The sequence below is a fragment of the Lathyrus oleraceus genome, chromosome 5 (genome assembly GCF_024323335.1).
Source record: "Lathyrus oleraceus cultivar Zhongwan6 chromosome 5, CAAS_Psat_ZW6_1.0, whole genome shotgun sequence".
Classification (NCBI taxonomy): Eukaryota; Viridiplantae; Streptophyta; class Magnoliopsida; order Fabales; family Fabaceae; genus Lathyrus; species Lathyrus oleraceus.
The window spans coordinates 173,221,560-173,245,262 of record NC_066583.1 but is presented as its reverse complement, the minus strand read 5'-3'; the positions used below and the strand labels follow the sequence as shown (position 1 = coordinate 173,245,262).

Here is a 23,703-nt window from a genome sequence, read left to right as displayed (position 1 = left end):
ATTAATGGTGAGGTGATACCACCCTTTGGGCGACCTTTCATCGTCTCCTCTCCTAGGACGGTCGCAGGGCATCACCTTCGGCAAGGTCTTTTGCAAATATAACACTACATAGTCTCTCACGCACGAGGCCTTCAACAGAAGGTTAAATGTTTTTCACCTACAACTAAAGGGGGTGTCCCGAGAACTGGTACTTCCCCTTGTGAGGTTTTAGTTATTCTTAAGAGGCTAAGCTCTATAGGCATAATAATTTTTGACCCAGTTGATGAGACGTTAAGTTCTTTGGGCGAGGCATTTTACTCTTTCTTGCAGGATTCCTATTGAGCCCTCACTCAAGATCGGGAATCAAGTCTCTAGAGCCCATATATAGGTCTCCCCTGAGGCGTGAATGATTTGACATAATCTCGCTTGAGGGGAAACTAAGTCCCTCAGGCGAGAGTATGATTAGCTTGAGGAATTTTACTCTTTCGTGCAGGATTCCTATCGAGCCCTCACTCAAGACTGGGAATAAAGTCTTTGGAGCCCAATATAAGTCGCCCTTGAGGCTTGAATGATTTGAAATAATCTCACCCGAGGGGAAACTAAGTCCCTTAGGCGAGATTATGATTAGCTTGGGGAATTTAAGTTCCTTAGACGATGCAATGCATAGCCCTACTAATGAAACACATAGTCCCTCAGGTGTGACGTTCAACCATTTAGGTGGGACTTTCATCGAGCCCTTAAGCAAGACTATAAATCAAGTCTCTAAGGCTCGATATAGGTTGCACCTCTTACGCATGAATTATTGGAAATAATACCACCCAAGGAGGCACTAAGTCCCTCAAGCGAGAGTCTGATTAGCTTAAGGAATCTAAGTTCCTCAAATCTTGTAATGTATAGTGATGACAGTTCATCATTGCATATAATTAGGATAAGAATTATTGAAAAATGAGGGAAAGATGAGACAAGATGAAGAAGAAAGTCAGAAGAATGAGTGAAAAATAACCAAGTATGGAAGAATGGGACTTAGTGAAAACTCTAGTGAAAAAGGGTGAACTTTAACGCAGCTACTAGAATAATCACATGTGCCATCACGTGCGCAATAGAGTTGAAAAAGTTACATCGTGTGCGTGATGCTTATATAGTGCACACGATGGGTGTTTTTTGGGGCTTTTCCTAACGTGTTCTGATCCATTCTGAGTGCTTTTTAAGGAGAATTTTAGTAGTCTGGCAAGGGTTATGAATTCTTGCACTGGAAGTACAATTTTACAACATCAAAGGGTGATTTTAAGAGCACTAGAAACCATTAGAGGTCAATCCTTCAAGGAACTTCATATGTTATTCTTTTTTATTCAATTGGTATTGTAATTTTCATTAAGAGTAGCTAAAGCTAATATAGGTTAGGTTGTGTTATGATGAACCTTATTCATTCTTGTTGGCATTATATATTGTTTTGAATTTGTATTAATCCTTTGAATTATAATTGTATTCAGTTGTTGCTTATGCTTAACGCTTTTTATTTGAGATACTTTGTTAATCTGATATTGGGCACATAAGGATTACTTACGCATAGCCTATGTGTTGGACCTAGGGAAAATATTCTACTTACGTTGGTTAAATAGGGATAGGAGACCCTGAGTAGTGGCATAAGGAATTAACATTCTATACATTGCCTAATCCTGCTTACGCTGGTGGATTAGGGATAGAAAGCTCCAAGTAGTGGTCAGTGAGTTATTTCATGGGGGACTGACTATAACGATTTTGTTAATTTGCCGTGAGATTATAAGGATAAGACCATTCATATAAGGAATCATACATAAACAAGAGAGAAAATGGGGATTCTAATGCACAACCTAACCGTCTTTATTTCTTCTGTTTAAACTCATAATTTATTTTTTGTATAAAAACCTGACCCCCCTCCCTCCATTTAATGTTTATCCTTTACATTGAACAATTATTGACTTGTTCGAACATAATCCTTGTGGGTTTAATCTTTTTATTACTGCGACACTATCGGTACACTTGTCGGAGCACCCTCGATAGGTTGGACTGACGCGTGGCATCATGAGATGGTTTTGTAACCTCCAGACGGTTATTTTCAACTAGTATTGAAGCCAGTGTTAGGTGAGATTCTAAAGGTGGCATTTTGAACATTTGCAGTAGGGGTAAAGCTTGAAGTATCAAAGCATTTACGAGAAAAGAGTCAATCTCCTCACAAAAATGTACTTTGCCTCCATTTTACATTTACAAGTCATTTACTCTTACCAAATTTACCTTTGTTTTTCTTGCTTTATCGTTTATACGTTCCCTTTTCGCTTTACGTTTATCACGTTCCTAACTCATCAAGAGTTGTGTTTACACCTTTTAAACCTTTCAAAAACATTGTTTACCAAAAAACCATACGCTTAAACACTAAGTTCAGGACTTTGTAGTCGGTCCTGCAAGTAACACTCTTATAGGAAGGCTAGAAATTATTGACGAAACAACACTATCACAATGGCTTATTCACAACAATCTGCAGAATAAGTTCAACAATAACAACAACAAGTTCTAGAAGGAATTCAAGAGCTTACATTCTCTACTCCAATTGAATAGTTAAATGTTCTTTGTGAGTTTTTGGCGGTTTTTGATAATCTCAAAGCTAATGGGTATGATCTGTTTGGAACTGTTAGAACTCAAGGACGGGAAGACATATATAGATTTTTGCTGATGCTACAAATCTTCAGGTGACATCATTTGGGTTGGGTCATAATATTTCCATCTTTGAGAAGTCTATTGCTACACTTATTGGTCATGATGGTTCTGGAAAGTGGTGCTTTAGTATGCTTTCCAAGAAGACTAAGCTAGAAGAGATTGCAGAAGTTATCTTCTTTGATGGAAATCCCTCTTCCAATCCTATGAATCTTCATTAAAATCTTAGGATCTGGTTCAATATTATTCTTGGGTGCATTCATCCCAGACCTTCTTCAAACTCTAAAGATTACATTAATACTGGTCAGAAGTACATGTTGTACTATGTGTCCTTAAGAGCTTCTAAACAAGGCGTTTGTTGCTTCTAGGAGGATTCCAGTGGATGATTATCCCCCCTTATCAAAGTAAGAATCTAAAGAGGTCCTAAAAATTTACATTGTTGACTGCCTGACACCAGGTATTCATCTTGGTGTGTTATCTCATTAATAACTTCCATATTATCCAGTTGATGTGTACTCTCATAATAGAAAAAGGAAACCTAAATATTTTGGTGAAAGACCTTATGGATCTGTCAGACCCCCTACAAAAGTTACTAGAACTTTTGGACTCAACAATCTGAAATACACAATGAGACCAATAATAGAGTCTGCCCGTTCTGAGACTACTAGGTCTTCTGAAGTGACTCCTTTTGGTAATCATGGTAAGTCTCCTTGACCGAAACTCCTTTTTAATATGCTAGTTCTGTTATGAATACTTCATCTATTCCTCCTCAAACTTATCCACCATTATATGTTCCTTTTGGAACTACAACCATTCCTCATCCCAGATCCTTAAGTGTTTCTGAAACTATCACCATATCTAGATTGTCCATTTCTGTAACACTTTTCATTCCCAATCTAACACTTGATGAACCAACCACCATAACAACCATTTAACTACCAACCTTAAATACTTATACCACTTCTAAAACTACTCCCTCTAGCCTTAAACCTTTTGATACAGAAAGGCATCCTTCTAACTCAGACTTTTCCACACCCACTTCAATCACACTAACCATAGCAGAAGCCTGTGTATTTCCAGAAAGTACACCCTCTCCACCTACTCCACCCCACCAACCTGTCATTGATACATTCATGGAACAAATCATAAAGAACGAACCTCTTACCCCTGTTTCTTCTAACCAAACCATTATTATTTCCTCTGAATCGGGATTAAATATGAACCCAATCTTAACCTTGAGGAAGTTGATGATTTAGTCAGACAATTCAAATTAGATGTTGAGGTCATTATGGTCTGAGACAAAAACTCTTGTCTTTATTCTGATCAAACTTTTGTTTAAACTAACATCCGTCTTACACCTTTGGATGAATTGTTTACTCGGTTTGAAGGCGAGGTTATTGTCAGATTGAACACTCTCTCTGAGGTTTGTGCTTCTAATGCAAACTTCTCTAAAGTGTGTGTTCTGACTAACAAACTCATAATTTGGATAGAAGTCAACTCTGAAGAGTTGGAGTTCATGTGCCTAAAGGAAGCTAAAAGGAACTTTCATGCCAGACTCTCGAGTATAGTTTAACCTTTACTTCAGAAGGTTCCTCCAACATTTCTTCTTCCTGCTCTAGAAGTTATCCCACCTCCTTCCCCTGATAAGACTACTTTGGTTGCTTCTGAAACAACTCTTGAAGTTGGAAGAGTCTTTGGAGTTAAGAAGACTATGATTTTTGATGAAGTCATTATGAAGACTTTGGAGCACCTAGAGGTTGAGAATTCTGAAGTTAAAGAGAGACTTAAGCAACAGAATGAAAAGACATCAAAAATTGAAGGGATTCTTGGATTGATATTATCAAGACTTCCACCCCCTCATTAACCTTAGTTTTTAAAACATTGAGTTATCTTTGTTTTTCATTTATTTACTTGTTTATCCTTTTTAATGGAATGAAATTTTATTCTGGTTTACTTTGTCTTTATTTGTTTTCAATTATGATAAAGGGGGAGAAAGAATTACGAGTTTTGATAATTTTCATATATCTAAGCCCAATTATGAAACCCAAACATGTCTCTTACTGATTATTCTGACATTGGTAACCTCTCTGAGAACTTTGAAAAAGTTCATCATGCTAACCAAGTGTTTCAGGATCTAAGACTATAATCCAAGCTGAATTTAGTTCATATGAATCAGGCTTATATTTTGAACAATGAACCAGGCTTATGTTTAGAATAGTTAACCAAGCAATTTGCAGTTAACCAGAGATATCCGTGTTCTAAACTAAGTTCAAGAGAACCATGTGTGTTTTGCAATAGGCGTATATAAGATTTGAACCAGACGAAATTCTAAACCAGGGGTGTACAAGTTCTGATAACAACCAAGGAAAGCTTAATACAACAAGGCATATGAAAACTATGACAAATCATGCTCCGTGATAAGGCTGATAACCTGGCTTTCTAACACTCAAGCAAAATCAAATTTGAATGAAATACTTATATACTTAAGTTGTTGCATTTTAGGGAATGACTATATCCATCATGACCATGCTTTTACGTTATGGGAAAATAGTAACCAGGCTTCTTCCTTACAGGAAGTTATTTCTTTCATGTTGATTGAGATTTTTATAAAATTCAGGGGAGCTTACAAACCTTACTCTTATGTTTTTTAAGTGATTAAACCAAGTAAAAGTTGTTCATCAAAGTACATGGTTTTGTCATCATAAAAAGGGGGAGATTGTAAGAACAAGATTTTGTTATGCATCTGACCTTTAGTTTTTATGATAATAATGCATTGTTTCTGAGAGAGCAATTTTATACACTAATGGTTTTTATCTAGTGTGTAGCTTTTGCTAATAGGTTCTGGGTCTTAAGCTTTAACGTATGACGCCATCAGATTCTAGAATCAACACACTCTAACTCTGAAGAGATACAAGTGCTTTACAAGATGCTATCAAGTTCTAGAAAGCTCTTAGACAACCGTTCTTATGAATGTTTATGCTAAAGCTTCTGACTATGACTCTGATTGAAGAGCCTCTGAAGGATTGTCAACCTTTAAGATTTTGCACTCAAGTTCTGAAGAACAAGATCTGAAGACTCTGAAGACCAGGTTTTGAGGAACTACGTTAAGACTCTAAAGACTGAGGTTTTGAAGATTCTCTAAACTAGTCTCTTAATCCTTCTAAGCACGCTTCAACATCATTTCATCATAAGCCTATAAAGATTAGAATATAAGATTAAAATGTTTTGTGTTACAAAAATAGTACACAGTACAAGATCATCTTTCTCTCCATTACGCTAATTTTTTGGGCTAAGGACAATATTATTGTACCATTTTGTCTCCTATATGCAAATTGTTATACAAAGAGACAACTACAATTTTCTATTCCAATTCCACCCTCCAACGGATCTTTAAACTGCCTATATTTAGGAGACTTTGAAGATTGGAAGAAGTTGCTAATGCTCATGCTAATTCATTATGCAATACTACGCTCATACACACGCTTTTGCTGAAGTATATATTTTCTTTGTATAGTCTGTGTAAACACACATAGAGTTGTTACTCTTTATTGTGTGAAGAAATTCATTGTATTTAACTTGCGTTATATACAATCAGTTTTGGTTATAGTGGATTAAACCCTTGTTGAGAAGGCAAAATCACCTTGGTATGGTGGACTAGAGGTAACTTCTTTAACAATGAACCAGTATAAAAATAACCTTGTTATTTTTATTGTCCGTGTTATTGTTTGATTGAGTTGGTTTTAGAAAAAGCTTTCATTTTTAGAAACCCAAGTCAAACCCCTCATTTGTTGTGTTTCTTTCCACCTTCACAACTATGTAATCAACTTGAGGGGCGCCAAGGATCTTCCTATGGTATTCTGACTACATAATCGCCTCGAGGGGCAGTAAGAATCTTCCTGTGGAATTCCATCTATGTAATCACCTAAAGAGGCGACAAAGATCTTCATGTGGAATTCCATCTATCTAATTACCTCGAGGGGCGATAAGGATCTCCTTATAGAAGTCCAACTATGTAAATGCCTCAAGGGGAAGCAAAGATCTTCCGGTGGAAGTCCAACTATGTAATGACCTTGAGGGGAGGCAAGGATCTTATTGTTGAAGTACAACTACATAATAACCTCAATGGGAGGTAAGGATCTTCCTGTGGAATTCCAGCTATGTAATCATCTCGAGAGGCGACAAAGATCTTCATATGAAAGTCCAACTATGTAATTACCTTGAGGGGCGGTAAGGATCTCCCCATGGAAGTACATATATGTAATCGCCTTGAGGGAAAAGAGGGATCTTCCGGTGGAAGTACAACTATGTAATCACTCGAGGGGCGGCAAGGATCTTTCTGTGGAAGTACAACTATGTAATCACCTCGAGGGAAAAATGATCTTCATGTGGAAGTCCAAATATGTAATCAATTCTAGGGGCGACAAGAATCTTCTTGTGGAAGTCCAACAAATGCAAACGCCTTAAGGGGTGGTAAAGATCCTTATGTGGAAGTCCAGCAAATGCAATTGCCTCGAGGGGTGGCAAGGATCATCATGTGGAAGTCCAACATGACAAGTATTTAAAAGAAGGGGTATCCCTGGTAGAAATAAAATACATGAATAATTGTTCAGAGTTACATGGGAAGAATGTTTATTGGAGAGTTACCCATAATTCTAACTATAATACTATCAAAGATGAAGAGTGTTCCAATTCCTGGGTAGAAGTGGTCCTTTAAGCTTTTGCAATTTGTATTCCCCTTAAGGGAGTTTCTGATATATGTGATATGGTCCTTCTAAGTTATGTTACAGCCTCCCCTATTGTGCAGGTATGATTACTTCCTTTAGTACTAGGCCACCCTCCTGCATCTCCCTCGACTTTACCTTGGATTTGTATCTACTTGCAGCCTTATGTTTGGCAGAAAATTATCTGACATGAGAGGCTTCTCATAATTTGTCAATTAGATCTGCCACTCATTTTAGACCTATCTCATTTGCCTTTTCGCTGTATGGGTTCTTCACCGTGATGGTGTCTCGATCTCAACGGGTAGCATTGCGTCTTCCCCACAGACCATAGAAAATGGGGTTTCCTTGGTAGTTGATTATAGTGTGGTGGGGTATGACCATAATACCTCATCGAGTAGTTCATTCCACATGCCATTGGCATCATCGATTTCTTCTTGAGTCCTTTTAGAATTACTTTATTCACTGACTCGACTTGACCGTTAGCGTTAGGGTGCACCATAAAAACGAACTTCTTCAACATGCCCAAGTGTTTACAAAAGTCAGTGTCCATAGTGCTAGCGAACTAGGTTACATTGTCAAAGAAATTAACATTGAGGAGTCTGTATTGACACATGATCCTCTGCCAATAGAAATGACATATTATTTTCGTCATGATCTTGGCTACGGCCTCCGCTTCTATCCATTTGGTGAAGTAGTATATTTCCCACTATTAGGAATTTCAATTGACCCGGGGCCAAGGGGAATGGGCCAAGGATGTCCATGACCCACTAGTAGAAAGGTCAAGGCGAGGTCATTGACTGAAGAAGCTGTGTTGGAGTGTGGGGAAGGTCAGCATGTATCTGGCATTAAATTCACTTATTGACGAAGGAAATTATGTCTTTCATTAGTGTGTACCAATAATACCCTGCTCTTAATAACTTGTGAGAAAAATCTTTTTCGCTAATGTGACTTATGCATGCTCCTTTGTGAACTTTTGTGTCATACCCCAATTTTGTCCGGGCATATTTAAATTTTCACAATCGATTTCATTTTTATTTTTGCATCATATGCATAGCATGACATACATTGCATCATGAATAATACCTAAAATGTCAGTCAAAATGAAGTTATTTGAGAATACAGACAAATCGGTTGAATCGTTAAAATTTGAAGAAACGATGTATTTTTTCAATAAGTATATTTGGTGCTGATTATTTTAGTGTGTCCGATTTAATTTTTCGAGTAAGTTTATATCCAATTTATATTTTTTAATCAGGTCATTTTATTTATTTATTCAAAATATCAAATTAAATAATTAAAGTTTTTATTTGTGGTAATCTTATTTTATTTTTTTTTATCAAAAATGAGTAACAATATTGCTTTTCAGAATAATAATATGGGATTAAAATGGCATTGGATTCCTTGAAAATGGTTACCATTACCACCAACGGATCTATCACTAAAAAACAAAAAGAAAATAAAACTCTCTCAAACGTCCTCACACGCGTCTCACACTCTCCCTCTGACGGATTCTCTCACTTCCTCTCCCACACGTCACATTCATCCACTCTCACCTCCCCACTCATAACTACCTCACACTCTCTCTCAAATAAAAAAATCTCACACAAATCCTCACAAAACATCTCGTCTCTCTCTGCAAACCAAAAGAGAGAAGGAGAAAGGCATCACCATTCATTCTCATCTTCATCTTCCTAACACCACCTTCAAACCAATACCGGCAACATCGTTGTTGATACCCTTCTCATCACCTCCACAAAATCTCCACATGCGCCACCATAAACCCTTCCCTCAAAATCTTCATCTTCATCGCTACACCTCACCGCCACCACCATTCATCCTCCAACCTCCGCCACCCAACCACCAACAACTCCGCCTCCATCTTCATCTTCCAAATACAACCTTCATCCACTAAACCACCCTTCGCCGTCAAACCCCTAAACTCACCCTCTTCACCGTTAACCCTCCAACGAACCCCAAAACAACAACCCTCATCTCACCGCCGTCACCTCCTTGGGTATCTCTTCCTACCTCATCTCAACCTAAACACTCTTCTTTCAAAACACCGTTAAACCACATATAATCCACTCAAACAACCCACCAACGAGTAAGCTTTCATCGCAATGGAATAACACAAATCCCTGGTCCAGCAAGCGAATTCGTCAAGCTTTCTTCCAAGTTTGGCATGTGTGATCAGCAATCGATTTGGTCCTAAGTGGATTTACGGTTCGATAAGCATTAGAGACGCTATGCTCCCATGTGTTAGATTTGAGTCGCCGGTCTCGCGCGATCTATGTACATTCGACAAGGGTGCTGCATTTTTTTGGGTTATTTGATGTTGTTGGTAGTTACTGCTTTTATATCAGTTGGATTTGGCGTAAAAAAACAACAACAACAACGCTCCCCAGCTGCCTTAACAACAACTCAAGAAGCTAAGCAGTCTTTAAGATCAAGGATAAACTCGACATTCTGCAACAACAAACTCAAACAGCGATAAGGCAATACCGGCAAACGCACCAACAACTTGTAGCAACAAAGGTTCACGTTTCGGTAACAACTTCAAGTTTCTTCCAACCTATTGTTGTTTTGTGCTGTTGTGACAATTACATTCTCATTTCATGTACAATTTTGATGAAATCGTAGGTTGAAATTAGTGCGTTGATTATGTTTGTGTGTTTATGATTATTTCAATTTTGGTTGTGCACATGCTGATTTGCGGGTCTGGATCGAATGTCTGCTTGAGTGTGTGTTTAAAGTGTAATTTTGTTGAACTTGTGGATTTGAGTCGGTGGTGTTTTGTTGCTATATAGTATGGTCCTTGAAATATTGAACTTTGTACATAGGCTATCAATTGGGTATGTTGTGGATTATCTTGGTTAAGTTTTGATTATTACTGATAGTAAAACATCACAATATAATTTGGTTTGTTTCTAATAAGTAGTTTTCAGTTTGTTCCATTATTAAACTATTAAGATTGAGTCATTATATGTTCATATTATAGTTGTTAGAATCAGTGGTTAAATAAACTCGGTTCCTTTTACAGTATTGATATATATTAACTATGCTGGATTTTGATGCCGGAGATGTTGGTATAATGATGTGAGCATTGCAAATACTGAAAAAATGTAAATAATAATTGTGTTACCAATATCTCATTTCATTTTTAAGTTTTATTCACGGATTCAGCAATTTCATGTTGATTTTCTGCCAAGCTTCTATACATTAATTGTGCATTTTCCACCGCGTCTCTGTCTCACATACGACATTCCCATTCAGTGTTGTTATGTATGAACCGGTTCTTGAACACATTTTGTAATCGATTCCGATTCAATTTTTGCAAATCAACATTGTCACTATTTTGTTTTCTTGAAAAATAACAATTAATTGAACTTTTGTTTGGTTAATTCTTTTTTAATTAATTAATCTTAATTAACTTAATTATTTGGATAATTAAATAATTTTGGTAATTAATCTTAATTAATTCAATTAATCAAACTTAATCAAATTATGATGAATTAATAATTAAAGAATTTATTTTCCACCATGTTTTCATAATAAACAAATTTCAATTTCAATTCATTATCCATCCAAACCAATTTCAATAAGCACAAATCATACAATTCTCGATTTAACATCGAGCCCACTTTCAAATACCCTTGTAAGTCGATTGCTCTTCGCATCGCTATCAACCTCACATAGCTTACTCTTGGGCTTCCTTACAATGAAACCTACTTGATTATTGATTAATCGAGTAGATGAAATAATACACTAAATAAATTTCATTTTATTTATAAACACGAATTCAAATCATTTTCAAATTATTCAATTTCAAAAAGAATTTTTCTCTTAAACATAAACTTGGGAGGAAAAGGAGATAGGGAGAGTACGCTTCACTATTTCTCAAGCACTTGAATAATTGGCGTACGCCATATTGCACGAGTTCTTGTCACCCGATTAAATCTTAAATCACACCACTTCAAATCATTTTTCCAAACCATTCAACTTCAAAAGGATTTTCTCTTTCAAACATAAACCTTGGGATGAAAAGGAGAATAGTAAGCTTCCGCTTCACTATCTCTCGACTATTCGAATAATTGGCGTATGCCATATTGCTCGGATTTTCGTCATTCAAATAAAACCCTAATAATCATACAATTTCAAATCCCATTTTCTAAATCAATTCCAAATCCTTGTAATTCCATATTTCAAATGAAAAAAGGATAGGGGGCGTACGCCTCACTATCTTTCGATTATTCGAATAATTGGCATACGCCACATTGCTCGAATCTTCGTCATCAAATTAAAACACAATCGAATAAATTCAAACTATTTTCGCAAATCACATACAAACATCTAAAGACATATTTTTTACAATTTAAACTTCGGATGATAAAAGAGGGGAGGCGTACGCCTCGCCCTCTCTCGATTATTTGAATAATTGGCGTACGCTATATTGCACAAATTATTGACTTCCGACTAAAACACGTTAATTAAACTTGGATAAGAGAATAGGTGGCGTACGCCTCATTATTCTTTGGATAAGCAAGTAGGGGGCGTACGCCTCACTACCGTGCATATATTCAACGTCCACAAACAAACTTTCAAAATAATTCGAACGAAAAAGGAGTAGAAGGCGGACGCCTTATTACTCCTCGAAAGAATTGGACGATTGGTGAACACCACATTGCTCAATCTTTCGTCGTTCTCCAAAACATCTCAAACAAATCAAATCAAACTTCTCGCCCCCGAGCGATCGAAACCAATCAAACCCAAATACATCAATTCAACTCGTCACCCCCGCGTGACCAAAACCTTCTTTCAAAAAGAACATTGTTAATCCTTTCTAATGTGCACAACAAACCAGTGCTAGAGCCTCCACCGAGAGTAGACAAGCCAGCGTTTAGCCGTTAGAACGCCGACCTACACAGTCGTTCATCAAACAAAACACACCCAATTATTCGTAGTAGCCCGAACTACGAATGCTCTGATTTCCTTATTGCACCATAAGGATACGTAGGCAGGAGATTGTTGTATCTTCACGAGCACACTAATAAAAAACCTCCCATTCCCCTCATGAGGTCTTCATCCATATCTATCATCAATTCTAATCACTCGAAGCAAGCAGATAACAGTCAATTAACAGTCAAATAGCAAAATCAAACTAAAAGGTTCCCGTTTAGTACAACGGACGTGAGGGGTGCTAATACCTTCCCCTTGCGTAATCGACTCCCGAACCCGAATATGATTGCGACGACCATTATTCTATTTTCTTAAAGGTTTTCTCGATATTTTCCTATCCCTTCATTGGGATAAATAAAGTTCGGTGGCGACTCTGTTTCGAACAACATTTTTTTCCACGTTCCATCGCGAGGGATCGCATTATCATCATTTTTTAGGTGCGACATTTTGCAATTACTAGAGCGGTATCATTCTCGCCTAGACACCTCAGCATAGGGGTAACCTTCCCCATTTTTTAAAGTTTTCCTAAGAGTAGGGTATACTTGGCTACTTTTCTTTTGATCTTTATTGCCACTCTCTCATCTAGTCGAAGTTCACATGACTATGGATAGTGTAGTATGAACGACTTCCAACTGGATTTAAGGATGAGTTACAAGGAGCATGCTTCCTCTGACTCGATGACAGGGGAGGAAAGAGTCTTCTATATGATTGTCCTATTAAATCCCGTGACCTTCGAGGTGGTTAGCTTGGACCAAAGATCCACCCTAGGGTTTTGTTTATGCGGGACAAGTTTACTTCAAAAAAGAGGAAATATGAGGATAAATTTCATACGTTCTATAAATATTTTATCAGTAGCGGCTCTTTGGCCTGATATTGTCCTGAGACCTGATTGGTGACCAACTAGGAGTCACTTTTGGTGTTCATCCTGGTAGCTTAAGGTGAGGATCATACCGGTGATGAGAGCCCCATATTCTGCATAATTGTGTTGGCGATGAACCTGAACTTCAGCGCCTGCTCGATAACAACATCACCAGGTCCTTCAAGAACTATTCCTGCATTGCTTCCCTTTATATTAGAGTCGTGATTGACGAATAACGCCTAATATAAGGGGGGTCATTGTCTATGGGTGAGTTAATTTTAGGTATGAAATCGTCTATGGCTTGAGATTTGATGCTTCCCATATGGGCGTATTGGATATCGTATTTTGAGAGCTCCACCCCCATGCTATCGTTCCTGCCAAGTCGATTTTTTTTCCATGACTTGTCGGACGGGATAGTTGGTTTTTACTAGGATGGTGTGCCCCTGGAATAAGCGACATTCAAGCATTAGTATACATAATTTTCTATGCTCACGGCTCATGTCTTTGCTAACCTTGATAGTGTATATTTATCATTGGTAAGATCAAAAGGCGTGATAGAGGAAACTTTATGTTTCGATTAATATTTTCTATTATTGGATAAGGCGGGCTAATGTCTCTTCTGCTTGTAATTTCTTTAAGAACTCTTTAAATGGCACGTGTGAATAATGGGGTGTTATCGTTGCCCATGCATGGTAAGAGGTTTCTAAGAAGGCTCCATTTATTTTTTATAAGTTATATGAGTTATGCATTATGTGCACTGAAGGCATGAGGAATCCTTATGTTATTGAAGATGTTGGACCTCAATAGGAAGACCTTGTCATCTCTCATAACAATATACATAATTGGACTTTCACGGGAAGATCCTTGTCACCTCTCAAGGCAACACAAATATGTTCTACTTCCACATGAAGATCCTTGTCGCATCTCAAGGCAACACAAATATGTTAGACTTCCACATGAAGATCTTTTTCGCCTCTTAAGGCAATACGAATACGCTGGACTTCCACCAGAAGATCCTTCCTACCCTACGAGGAAAAGACAAATGTTGGACTTCCCCCATAAGATCTTTGCTGCGCTACAAGGCGAATACAAATGCCAGACCTTCGTTGGAGGATCCTTGTCGTCCTATGAGGCGAACACATAATTAAATCGTCATAGAAGAATCCTTGATGCCTTAATAGGTCACTCATTCAACATCAAATACTATGAATAACGTACAACAAACTAAATTCGCCCTAATCAATGCTTAAAGGAATCGCTTCCAAAGGGACTTCACCTAAAAGTCTCATTTGAGAGACTCAACTTAAAGTCCCGCATAAGGGACTCAACATAAAGTCTTGTGTGAGAGACTTAGAGCACCACTAGATAAGATTAATATATAATCTCGCTCGAGGGACTTAGGTTCCCATTAAACAAGCTCATTTAAAACTCCTCACATGAGGGACTTAAAGTTTCCTCGAACGAGATCTAGCCTAAAATTCTTGCCTAAAGGATGTGACTGGAGTCTGGCTAAGAGATTTAACTTAAAGTCTTGTATGATGGCTTGATAGAAGTCACGTCCGAGTGTCACAATGCCTCGCCTTAGAGACTTGAAGTCTCGTCGGTCAGGCTAAACATATCATCTCGCCTAAGTGACTGATAGGAAAACCATATTCATGCCTTTACGAGGAACAAAACTATTTTAGTTTTAATTATTCCATTTTAAAGTTCTAGTTTTAACTGTTCAGTTTTAAAGATGAGGTAAAAGAGGTTATGCAATAAATCAAAGAGAAAAAAAGGGGCAAATGATCATCATGTTCAATCCTTTATGAGGAACAAAACTATTTTAGTTTTAATTGTTCCATTTTAAATTTCTAGTTTTAATTGTTCCATTTTAAAGACGAGGTAAAAGAGGTTATGCAATAGGAAACCAAAATCTTGCATAGTACCGGATCGAGTCCCACTCTACTATATTTCAACATCATTTTTTTAGATATTTAATCTTTTTTTCTTATACATATTATGAAATATTTCTGAAGCAATAAAAAAGTTGTCATTTTTAAAATAATGTAATTTGATAATGATTGATAAGATAATTTAAGTGATATTTAATACGCTAACATGATGCATGTGATCTTATGCAATGAAACATGTCTTTAGGGTTATGTCATGATGAAGAAAAATACTATTATGATTTATGACTATTGACTAAATAATAAATAAATAAATAAACAGTTATTATAAGTAAAAATAACTTGAAAGAAATTAAACAAACTATCGGCTCCTCCATCATCTTAAAGTTTTGTCAAATAATTCATCAGTTTAATTGTAGGATTCAATTTTCAAAGTTGAAAATTAAGAGATTAAAATTACATATTTAAAAACATAAGGATGTATCTCATTAAAAGACACGACTCCACAAAGCAATCTCGTTTATTCAAGTTCACCCAAGTTGATACAATTGTGGATACAACTCTCAAGGTGAAAGACATGATTAAAATGGAATGAAAGTGGAACTTAGAATTGCTTCATGTCATACTCTATTTTTGTCCCATTTTTATCCTTTTTCTGTTTAATTTAACTTACATGGCATCTTTTGCATTTTTAGGCCTGGTTAATTTTGACCTAGGATCAAGTTGATCATAGTTATTCATTGCATTGAGTTCCGTTGGTAATTTAGTAATTTCTAAGTTATTATACATTCATTCATTTTGCATTTGCATTATCCATAGTAATAAGTCTTTGGGGGGTCTTTGGTCTTTGTTGCTCATACTTGATTTATGCATATCATCATCAAGTTAGAAGGACTTTCTTATTTCTTTTGAAGTTTTGCATTTAGATAATCATAATTATAGTTTTATTTTTTGTCGTCACCACCTTGTTTGTACATCATTACCATCACCATCATTTAAAACAAAACTTAGTTCTCTTTGTCACCATTTTCTTATACATCATTCCGTTCATACATATCATGCACATGTTTACATGGTTCATAAAATAGAAAAAACAAAGGTGATAGTTTGAATTTGAGGACACCTACTGATTTCATTAAGTTATGAAGTACATTACATGAATATTACATAACTTTTTCTCTCATACATGACACTGATTAAAACGAAAGAAATTTAAAGTGGGCTTGTAGTCACGAGTTCCTTTGCATCATGTTAATCAACCATGGCATATCACATTTACATCCACCATGCATAATCACCCCGTATAACATCAAAACATAAACATTTGTGAAAAGAAAAATTAATTTAAGTCATAAATTTCATGCGATACAATAAATAGTATAAAGAGAAAAAAGAAGGGGAATTGTTTGGACTTGAAGGACACGAGTTTGGTATTTTTCAACAACATGACTCCACCAATATTCATGCCATCACATACCTTGCATCATTCATTCATCAACATACAAATTAAAACTTGAATTAAAACAGAAATAATGTGAGAAAAAAGGAAAATGTATGCTCAATCATCACCGTCTTCCATCATACATCATACCATACAATTTCCTTCGCACTTGTTTCACCGATCCTTCACACGGATTACAACCTTCCCACTAAATCCCTCAATCCTTAATTCTTTTGTTGATGGTGATATTTGTAGTTGGGTCTAACCATCATCCTATTGTTGATGGCAATCTTTGCAGTTGGATATAATCATCATCCTTTTGTTGATGACAATCTTTGCAGTTGGGTATAACCATCATCCTTTTGTTGATGGTGGTCTTTGCAGTTGTGATCCAACCATCATCCTAATGTTGATGGCGATTTTTGTAGTTGTGATATAACAAACATTCTTATGTTGATGACGATCTTTGCAGTTAGGTATAATTATCATCCTTTTGTTGATGGCAATCTTTGTAGTTATGTCTAACCATCATCCTTCTGTTGATGACGATCTTTAGGTCTAACCATCATCCTTTTATTGATGGCGATCATTGCTATTATGATATAACCATCATCCTTTTATTAACGGAGATCTTTGAAAATGTGATCTAACCATTATCCTTTTGTTGATGACGATCTTTTTCAATGTGATATAACCATCAACCTTTTGTTAATGGAGTTCTTTGTAGTTTAGTTTTACCATCATCCTTTTGTTGATGGTGATTTTTGCAATTGTAATATAATTATCGTCCTTTTATTTATGACGATATTTGCAGTTGTGAGATAACCATCATTCTTTTGTTGATGGTGATTTTTGTAGTTAGGTTTAACCATCATCCTTTTTTAGATGAAGATCTTTGTAGTTGGGTTTAACCATCATCCTTTTATTGATGGAGATATTTGCAATTTGGTTTTACCATCAACCTTTTGTCAATGTTGATCTTTGCTATTGTGATCTTACCATCATCATTTTGTTGATGGCGATCTTTGCAGTTATGTCTAACCATCATTCTTTTCTTGATGTCGATCTTTACGGTAAAGTCTAGCCATCATCCTTTTGTTGATAGTGATCTTTGCAGTTGTGACCTAACCATCATCCTTTTGTCGATGGTGATCTTTGCGGTTAAGATCTAACCATCATCCTTTTGTTGATGATGATCTTTGTAGGGTTTAACCATCATCCTTTTGTTAATGTCAATCTTTTTAGTTGATTCTAACCATCATCCTTTTGTTGATGATAATCTTTGCAGTTAGGTTTAACCATCATCCTTTTATTGATGGTGATCATTGTGATCTAACAATCATCACTTTTTGATGGCAAACTTTGACAATATGATCTAACCATCATCCTTTTGTTAATGACAATCTTTTCCAATGTAATATAACCATCATCCTTTGGTGTTGGCAATCTTGTGTCGTAAATACCCGAGCTTACTGGACACTCGAAATTTGATCGAAAAAGAGTCACCATCGAACTTTATTTATTCTCGAAAAGGAAAAGAAAAAATATCGATAAAACCCACAAAAAACAAAAAAAAGAAACGGATCGTCGCAACTAGATCGGATTCAGGAGTCGGTTATGCAAAGGGAAGATATTAGCACCCCTCACATTCGTTGTACTCAACGTGACCCATTTAGTTAGTTTCGTGCAAGAGTGTTAACATGATATTGTTTGCGATCTACTACTTAATGAGTGAGAAAAGAGAAAAGAAAAAAGAGAAAAGAAAAAAGAGCTCCTACCAATCTCCAAATGCTACGGAGAACTCAAGACTACATAATTCTGTTTAGCAAGAATTACTGGGTTGATTGCTTTAAAGAAGTGATCCTTAAACATATTAAATAACTAAACTTTTACTTGTTACTAGACTAAAGTGTTTATTTATTTCACGTCAATATGGATAAAGCATAATCATTTCTGAAAATATTTTTGAAGACATGCAAGAGTAAAAACAAAATTAATTTATTTAAAAAGATTTTAAACGGAGACATGCTTCCAAACTGAATCCATAATGCATTCAAGGGATTTCAAAAGATACATCTATATATCCAATGTGATGTGCAATAAACACACTTCAAATAACTCACGATTCATCCCCGAAAGATGCATCTCAAGATAACTCTATGAATTCAATAGAGTTGACAAAGATGCATCTAAAGATAACTCTATGAATTCAATAGAGTCGACAAAGATGCATCTCAAAATTCATCCCTGAAAATTTCCTTAAGGATGCGATTTTTTTCCCCATATGCCCCAAAGTTGAAAATAAATTCCCACTTTACCCCACTCTGAAAAAAAATGCCCAATCTGCCCCCTTTTTCTTATTGGGCTCGTCCATCCATTGGACGAGGGCATGAAGGTCCATTGCGCCTTGTGTGGGCTCGGCCAATCAATGACCGAGGGTATGAAGAACCTTTTTTTTTTTTAATATTTTAAATACTTTATTAAATAGTTTTTTAATTATTATTAAATAGTTTTTAAATTAATTCTATATTTAATAAATATAATTGATTTTTTTAAAAATAATAATAATTTTTTATCAAAATATTTAAAATAAAATGTAAATAATAATAGTTTTTTATGATAATAATTTTTTTTTGATATTATTATTTTTAAAATATTAATAATAAAAATGATTATTTTTTAGAATATTAATAATAGATATAATATTTTTTTTTAATTCGTAAAAAATATTCCAAATATAGGTTAAAATCTTTTATAATTTAAGACGGATAAAATATTATTTATCAATTTTTCAAAATTATTTGGGACAAAAAAAATGTCATTTATTAAAAATATTTAAAAATAATATTTTACATAAATGAGTATACAAGAGACAGAAAAGAAAAGATCATTCGAATTCGAATAATAAAAATATCTGATATGAAATAATACGAATATTATTGTCATTATTATAAGTAATATTTTTTTAGATATAATAAATAATTAAAGTATGTTAATATCATTAATTACGTATGTTTTAAAAAAAAGTTAATATCATTAATTACGTATGTTTTAAAAAAATAAGTTAATTACATATGAAATATTCCAAATATTCTGAATATAAAAAAAAAAGTTAATATCATTATATATAATAACAATTCATTTGCTTTTAATATTATTTTTAATGTCATATTATTACTTATTGAATTGTGATAAAAATAATTATTAGGACATTGATGACAAATTATTAAAAACATAACATATTAGTTATTATAGATAATGTTAGAAATAGCAAATAATTATCATTATTATAAATAAAAAAATTTAAAAAAAAATTATTGAATAAATGATATATCTATTCATTATTAAATATCAAATACTTTAATTATTTATTATATCTAAAAAAAATTATTACTTATAATAATGACAATAATATTCGTATTATTGATATTATTGATATTTTTATTATTCGAATTTGAATGTTCTTTTTCTTTCTGTCTGTTGTATACTCATTTATGTAAAGTATTATTTTCAAATATTTTTAATAAATGACATTTTTTTGTCCCAAATAATTTTAAAAAATTAATAAATAATATTTATGCGTCTTAAATTATAAAAGATTTTAACCTATATTTAGAATATTTTTTATGAATTAAAAAAATATTATTATTTCTATTATTAATATTCTAAAAAATAATCATTTTTATTATTAATATTTTAAAAATAATAACATCAAAAAAAAATTATTATCATAAAAAACTATTATTATTTACATTTTATTTTAAATATTTTTATAAAAAAATTGTTATTATTTTTTAAAAAATCAATTAAATTAATTAAATATAAAATTAATTAGAAAACTATTTAATAAAGTATTTAAAATATTTTAAAAAAAAGATTCTTCATACCCTCGGCCATGCGCAATGGGCCTTCATGCCCTCTTCCAATGGATGGACGAGCCCAATAAAAAAAGGGACGGATAAAGTGGGACATATAGGGAAAAAAGTCTAAGGATGCATCTCCAAATCAAGTTTCATCTCAAGTACGTTAAAGAATTTTCAGAATTGTGCGACACTTCAATGGGAAGGGAAAAGCATTACGCACAAATGTAGGAGTCTATATAAATTGAATTGCTAAAAAGACAGTATTCAAATTCCATTGAAGTTTATTATACATTTGAGATTTTAACATGTGTTATTAATAACGACATCAAGGTGTAGTAGCATACACGAGCCCAATAAAAAAAGGGACGGATTGAAAAACAAATTCAGAGTTGAACAAAATGAAAATTTATTTTCAACTTTGGGACATATAGGGAAAAAAGTGGGACATATAGGGAAAAAAAGTCTAAGGATCCATCTCCAAATCAAGTTTCATCTCAAGTACGTTAAAGAATTTTCAGAATTGTGCAACACTTCAATGGGAAGGGAAAAGCATTACGCACAAATGTAGGAGTCTATATAAATTGAATTGCTAAAAAGACAGTATTCAAATTCCATTGAAGTTTATTATACATTTGAGATTTTAACATTTTAACATGTGTTATTAATAACAACATCAAGGTGTAGTAGCATACTTTGGTGTATGTTAAATGTAATATAGATATCTGTGACAAACTGCAAATCATAAGTTTAACAGACTTAGAGATTTAACATGTATTATTAGAAACGTTATCAACGTTCAACAGAAATTTTAGAATGGCATATCATTGTTCAACATATCAAATCACCATAAAACTTCTCAAAACATTATTACTGGCGACATATTATTCCTAAGAAGACTGTATATAGTCAATATAATAAGAAATAACCATATCATTAAGAAAGATATTCAAAAATATTCACCAAAATTTAACAATAAAATGTGACAGTAGATTGCTAAAACTCACTTAGATAAACAATTTATAAAGCAAAACAAGTTTTGGATCCAGCCACTCCTTGTAAGGAGTCAAAGTCTGGCTACAAAAAACTATAATGAGAAACCTAATCAAACAAACTAAAGCCCATGTCATCATCACTTTCTTCCTTGGCCTCTTCCTGAAAAATCAACAAAATAAAGGTGCATTAAGTTCACTATGTTAAACAATGATTTAGTAAGTAAGACGTCTTGGCAGTGCTGATTAATAACTGGATCAGGCATCATACTACAATCATGAAGGACTAAAATAACATCTAAAAGTACAATTTATCTAATCTTATAATGTATGTTAGAAATTAAAATAGACAGTGTATAAAAATGTAGAGGTAACAATTATAGTCAGTGATTTGAACTGACCCATTACAACAAAACACAACAGGTACAACACGAAGAATGCAATATATTGTTATTGTTTTTAGTCATGACAAATAAAGGATAGTCTATTCTTGGCTTTAAAATGTGGTTGAGATCTCAGATACAGTTGAAGTTGCAGTTGTGGGGATTGCAATTGAGGCCATTGATTGACAGGTTTGAAATACAACGTTGAAAACACTTGATGTTAATTTTGACATAAAAGTTCTACGTAATTGTTCAAAACATTCAAACCAGTTATAAATATCAGCAATACAATATAGCCAAAGAGAATCAAGACAGAGAAAAATAAACATTTAAACAAAGAATTAAATTCATCGATATCCATTTAACACTACATTTTATTCATCATCCCAGTCTACAGCAAGTCTCAGTACGTCGTTTACAGGGGTTATTTGAGTGTAATAGATCAAATTTATAGAGTAGAACATTACCGATTACAATAATATAAGGTTAAATCATCGATTAAAAGCATTAAAATATGTACCTTCTTTGCCTCCGCAGGTGCTTCTGCTGCTGCAGCACCAGCCGCGGCAGGTGCTGCTCCACCGGCTGAAACAACGGCGGCTCCACCGGCTGCGCCAGCGTTCAAAACAAGATCGTCCACGTTCTTGCTCTGAGTAAGCTTGGCGAAAAGGCTAGGCCAGTAGGATTCGACGGTGACATCGGCAGCCTTCAAGAGTGTGCTGATCTTCTCGGCCTACAAAAACAAATAACAGAGAAATGTGAGATCTAAGTTTGATTTGGGGATAATCGAAAAGAAAGAGAATTGAAGAGAGATAATAGACTAACGGTGATTGGGATTCCATCGTCGTGGAGAATCAAGGAGGCGTAGATGCAACCCAACTCACCGGAACTCATTGTGGCGTGTAGGTTGAATCACGAATTTGTGGCACAGAAAAATATTAGGGTTTTCGAAGACTCGGCTGCTTAGAAATGTCGCAAAATATGATATATAGTGTTGTCCACGGAGTTAGGGTTCTTCAATTTGGATCTTCATTGTTTGGGCTTTTGGAAGTTGGGTTTTTTCAATGAACTAATTTAGGCCCGCGTTACATTTACACCAGATTTTCCATATATTAACATTTTTTGTTTTTTGTTTTTCAATTGAACTCTTAATATGATACTAAGAGTCTGTTTGATTCAATTTCAACTTTTTGTTTTTAAAAACTGTTTTATAAATTAGTTTTAAGAATTGTTTTTAGGATGAAAATAAAATAAAAATTTATTTGAAAGCTTTGTTTTGTAAAACTATTTTTGAGATAATAAAAGAAAAAAATTATTTGGTTGATTTGTTTTTAAAAACTAATTCAAATATTATTTGATTTTTACTTTTAGAAATAATGTGATTATAAGTAAATGATAAAATATTATATATATTAAAGAGTTATTAAAAAAAGTATAAAATTATTTCAGTTATTAATTAAACTAATTTATTTATTTTAATTTTAAATTTTAAACAATTATTTTATAATTGAGAAAATGGATGATACATTGATAGTGTAAATTAATTTTATATTTTCGATCAATAACGATTATATCCCACTAAATCATATTAATTTTTTTTAAAATTATTTATATGATATAACAAAATGATATATTTTTATTGAATTACAGTGTAATTTTTTTTTACTAGGTTAGTACATCTCCATTAATCTCTTTATAATTTATTTTAATTTATTGTAAAATACTATTTGCAAATTAATTTTATTCCAATCATATCATTTTCTTAAAAGAGATAAAATTTACAAATTATTATCTTACAATTTTACAAATTTCAATTTGTTTTCTATAAGTTAAATATTTTTGAATGTAATTTCACGGAATGTTCATGTCAAAATATAAACAATCACATAATCGATACATAAAAGAATGATAATTAAATTTTATTAAAAAATA

General features: G+C 34.0%; 1 protein-coding gene across 1 annotated transcript; it reads right to left on the bottom strand.

Moving 5' to 3' along the window:
- Positions 1-21,311: 21,311 nt before the first annotated feature.
- On the bottom strand, positions 21,312-22,853 carry LOC127081264 (60S acidic ribosomal protein P1). Its single transcript, XM_051021535.1, has 3 exons — positions 22,597-22,853; positions 22,292-22,504; positions 21,312-21,551 (listed from the first exon to the last, which is right to left on the bottom strand). The coding sequence occupies exons 1-3, from the start codon at positions 22,663-22,665 to the stop codon at positions 21,498-21,500; spliced, it is 336 nt and encodes a 111-aa protein (XP_050877492.1). The 5' UTR covers positions 22,666-22,853; the 3' UTR covers positions 21,312-21,497.
- Between the last annotated feature and the right edge of the window lie 850 nt (positions 22,854-23,703).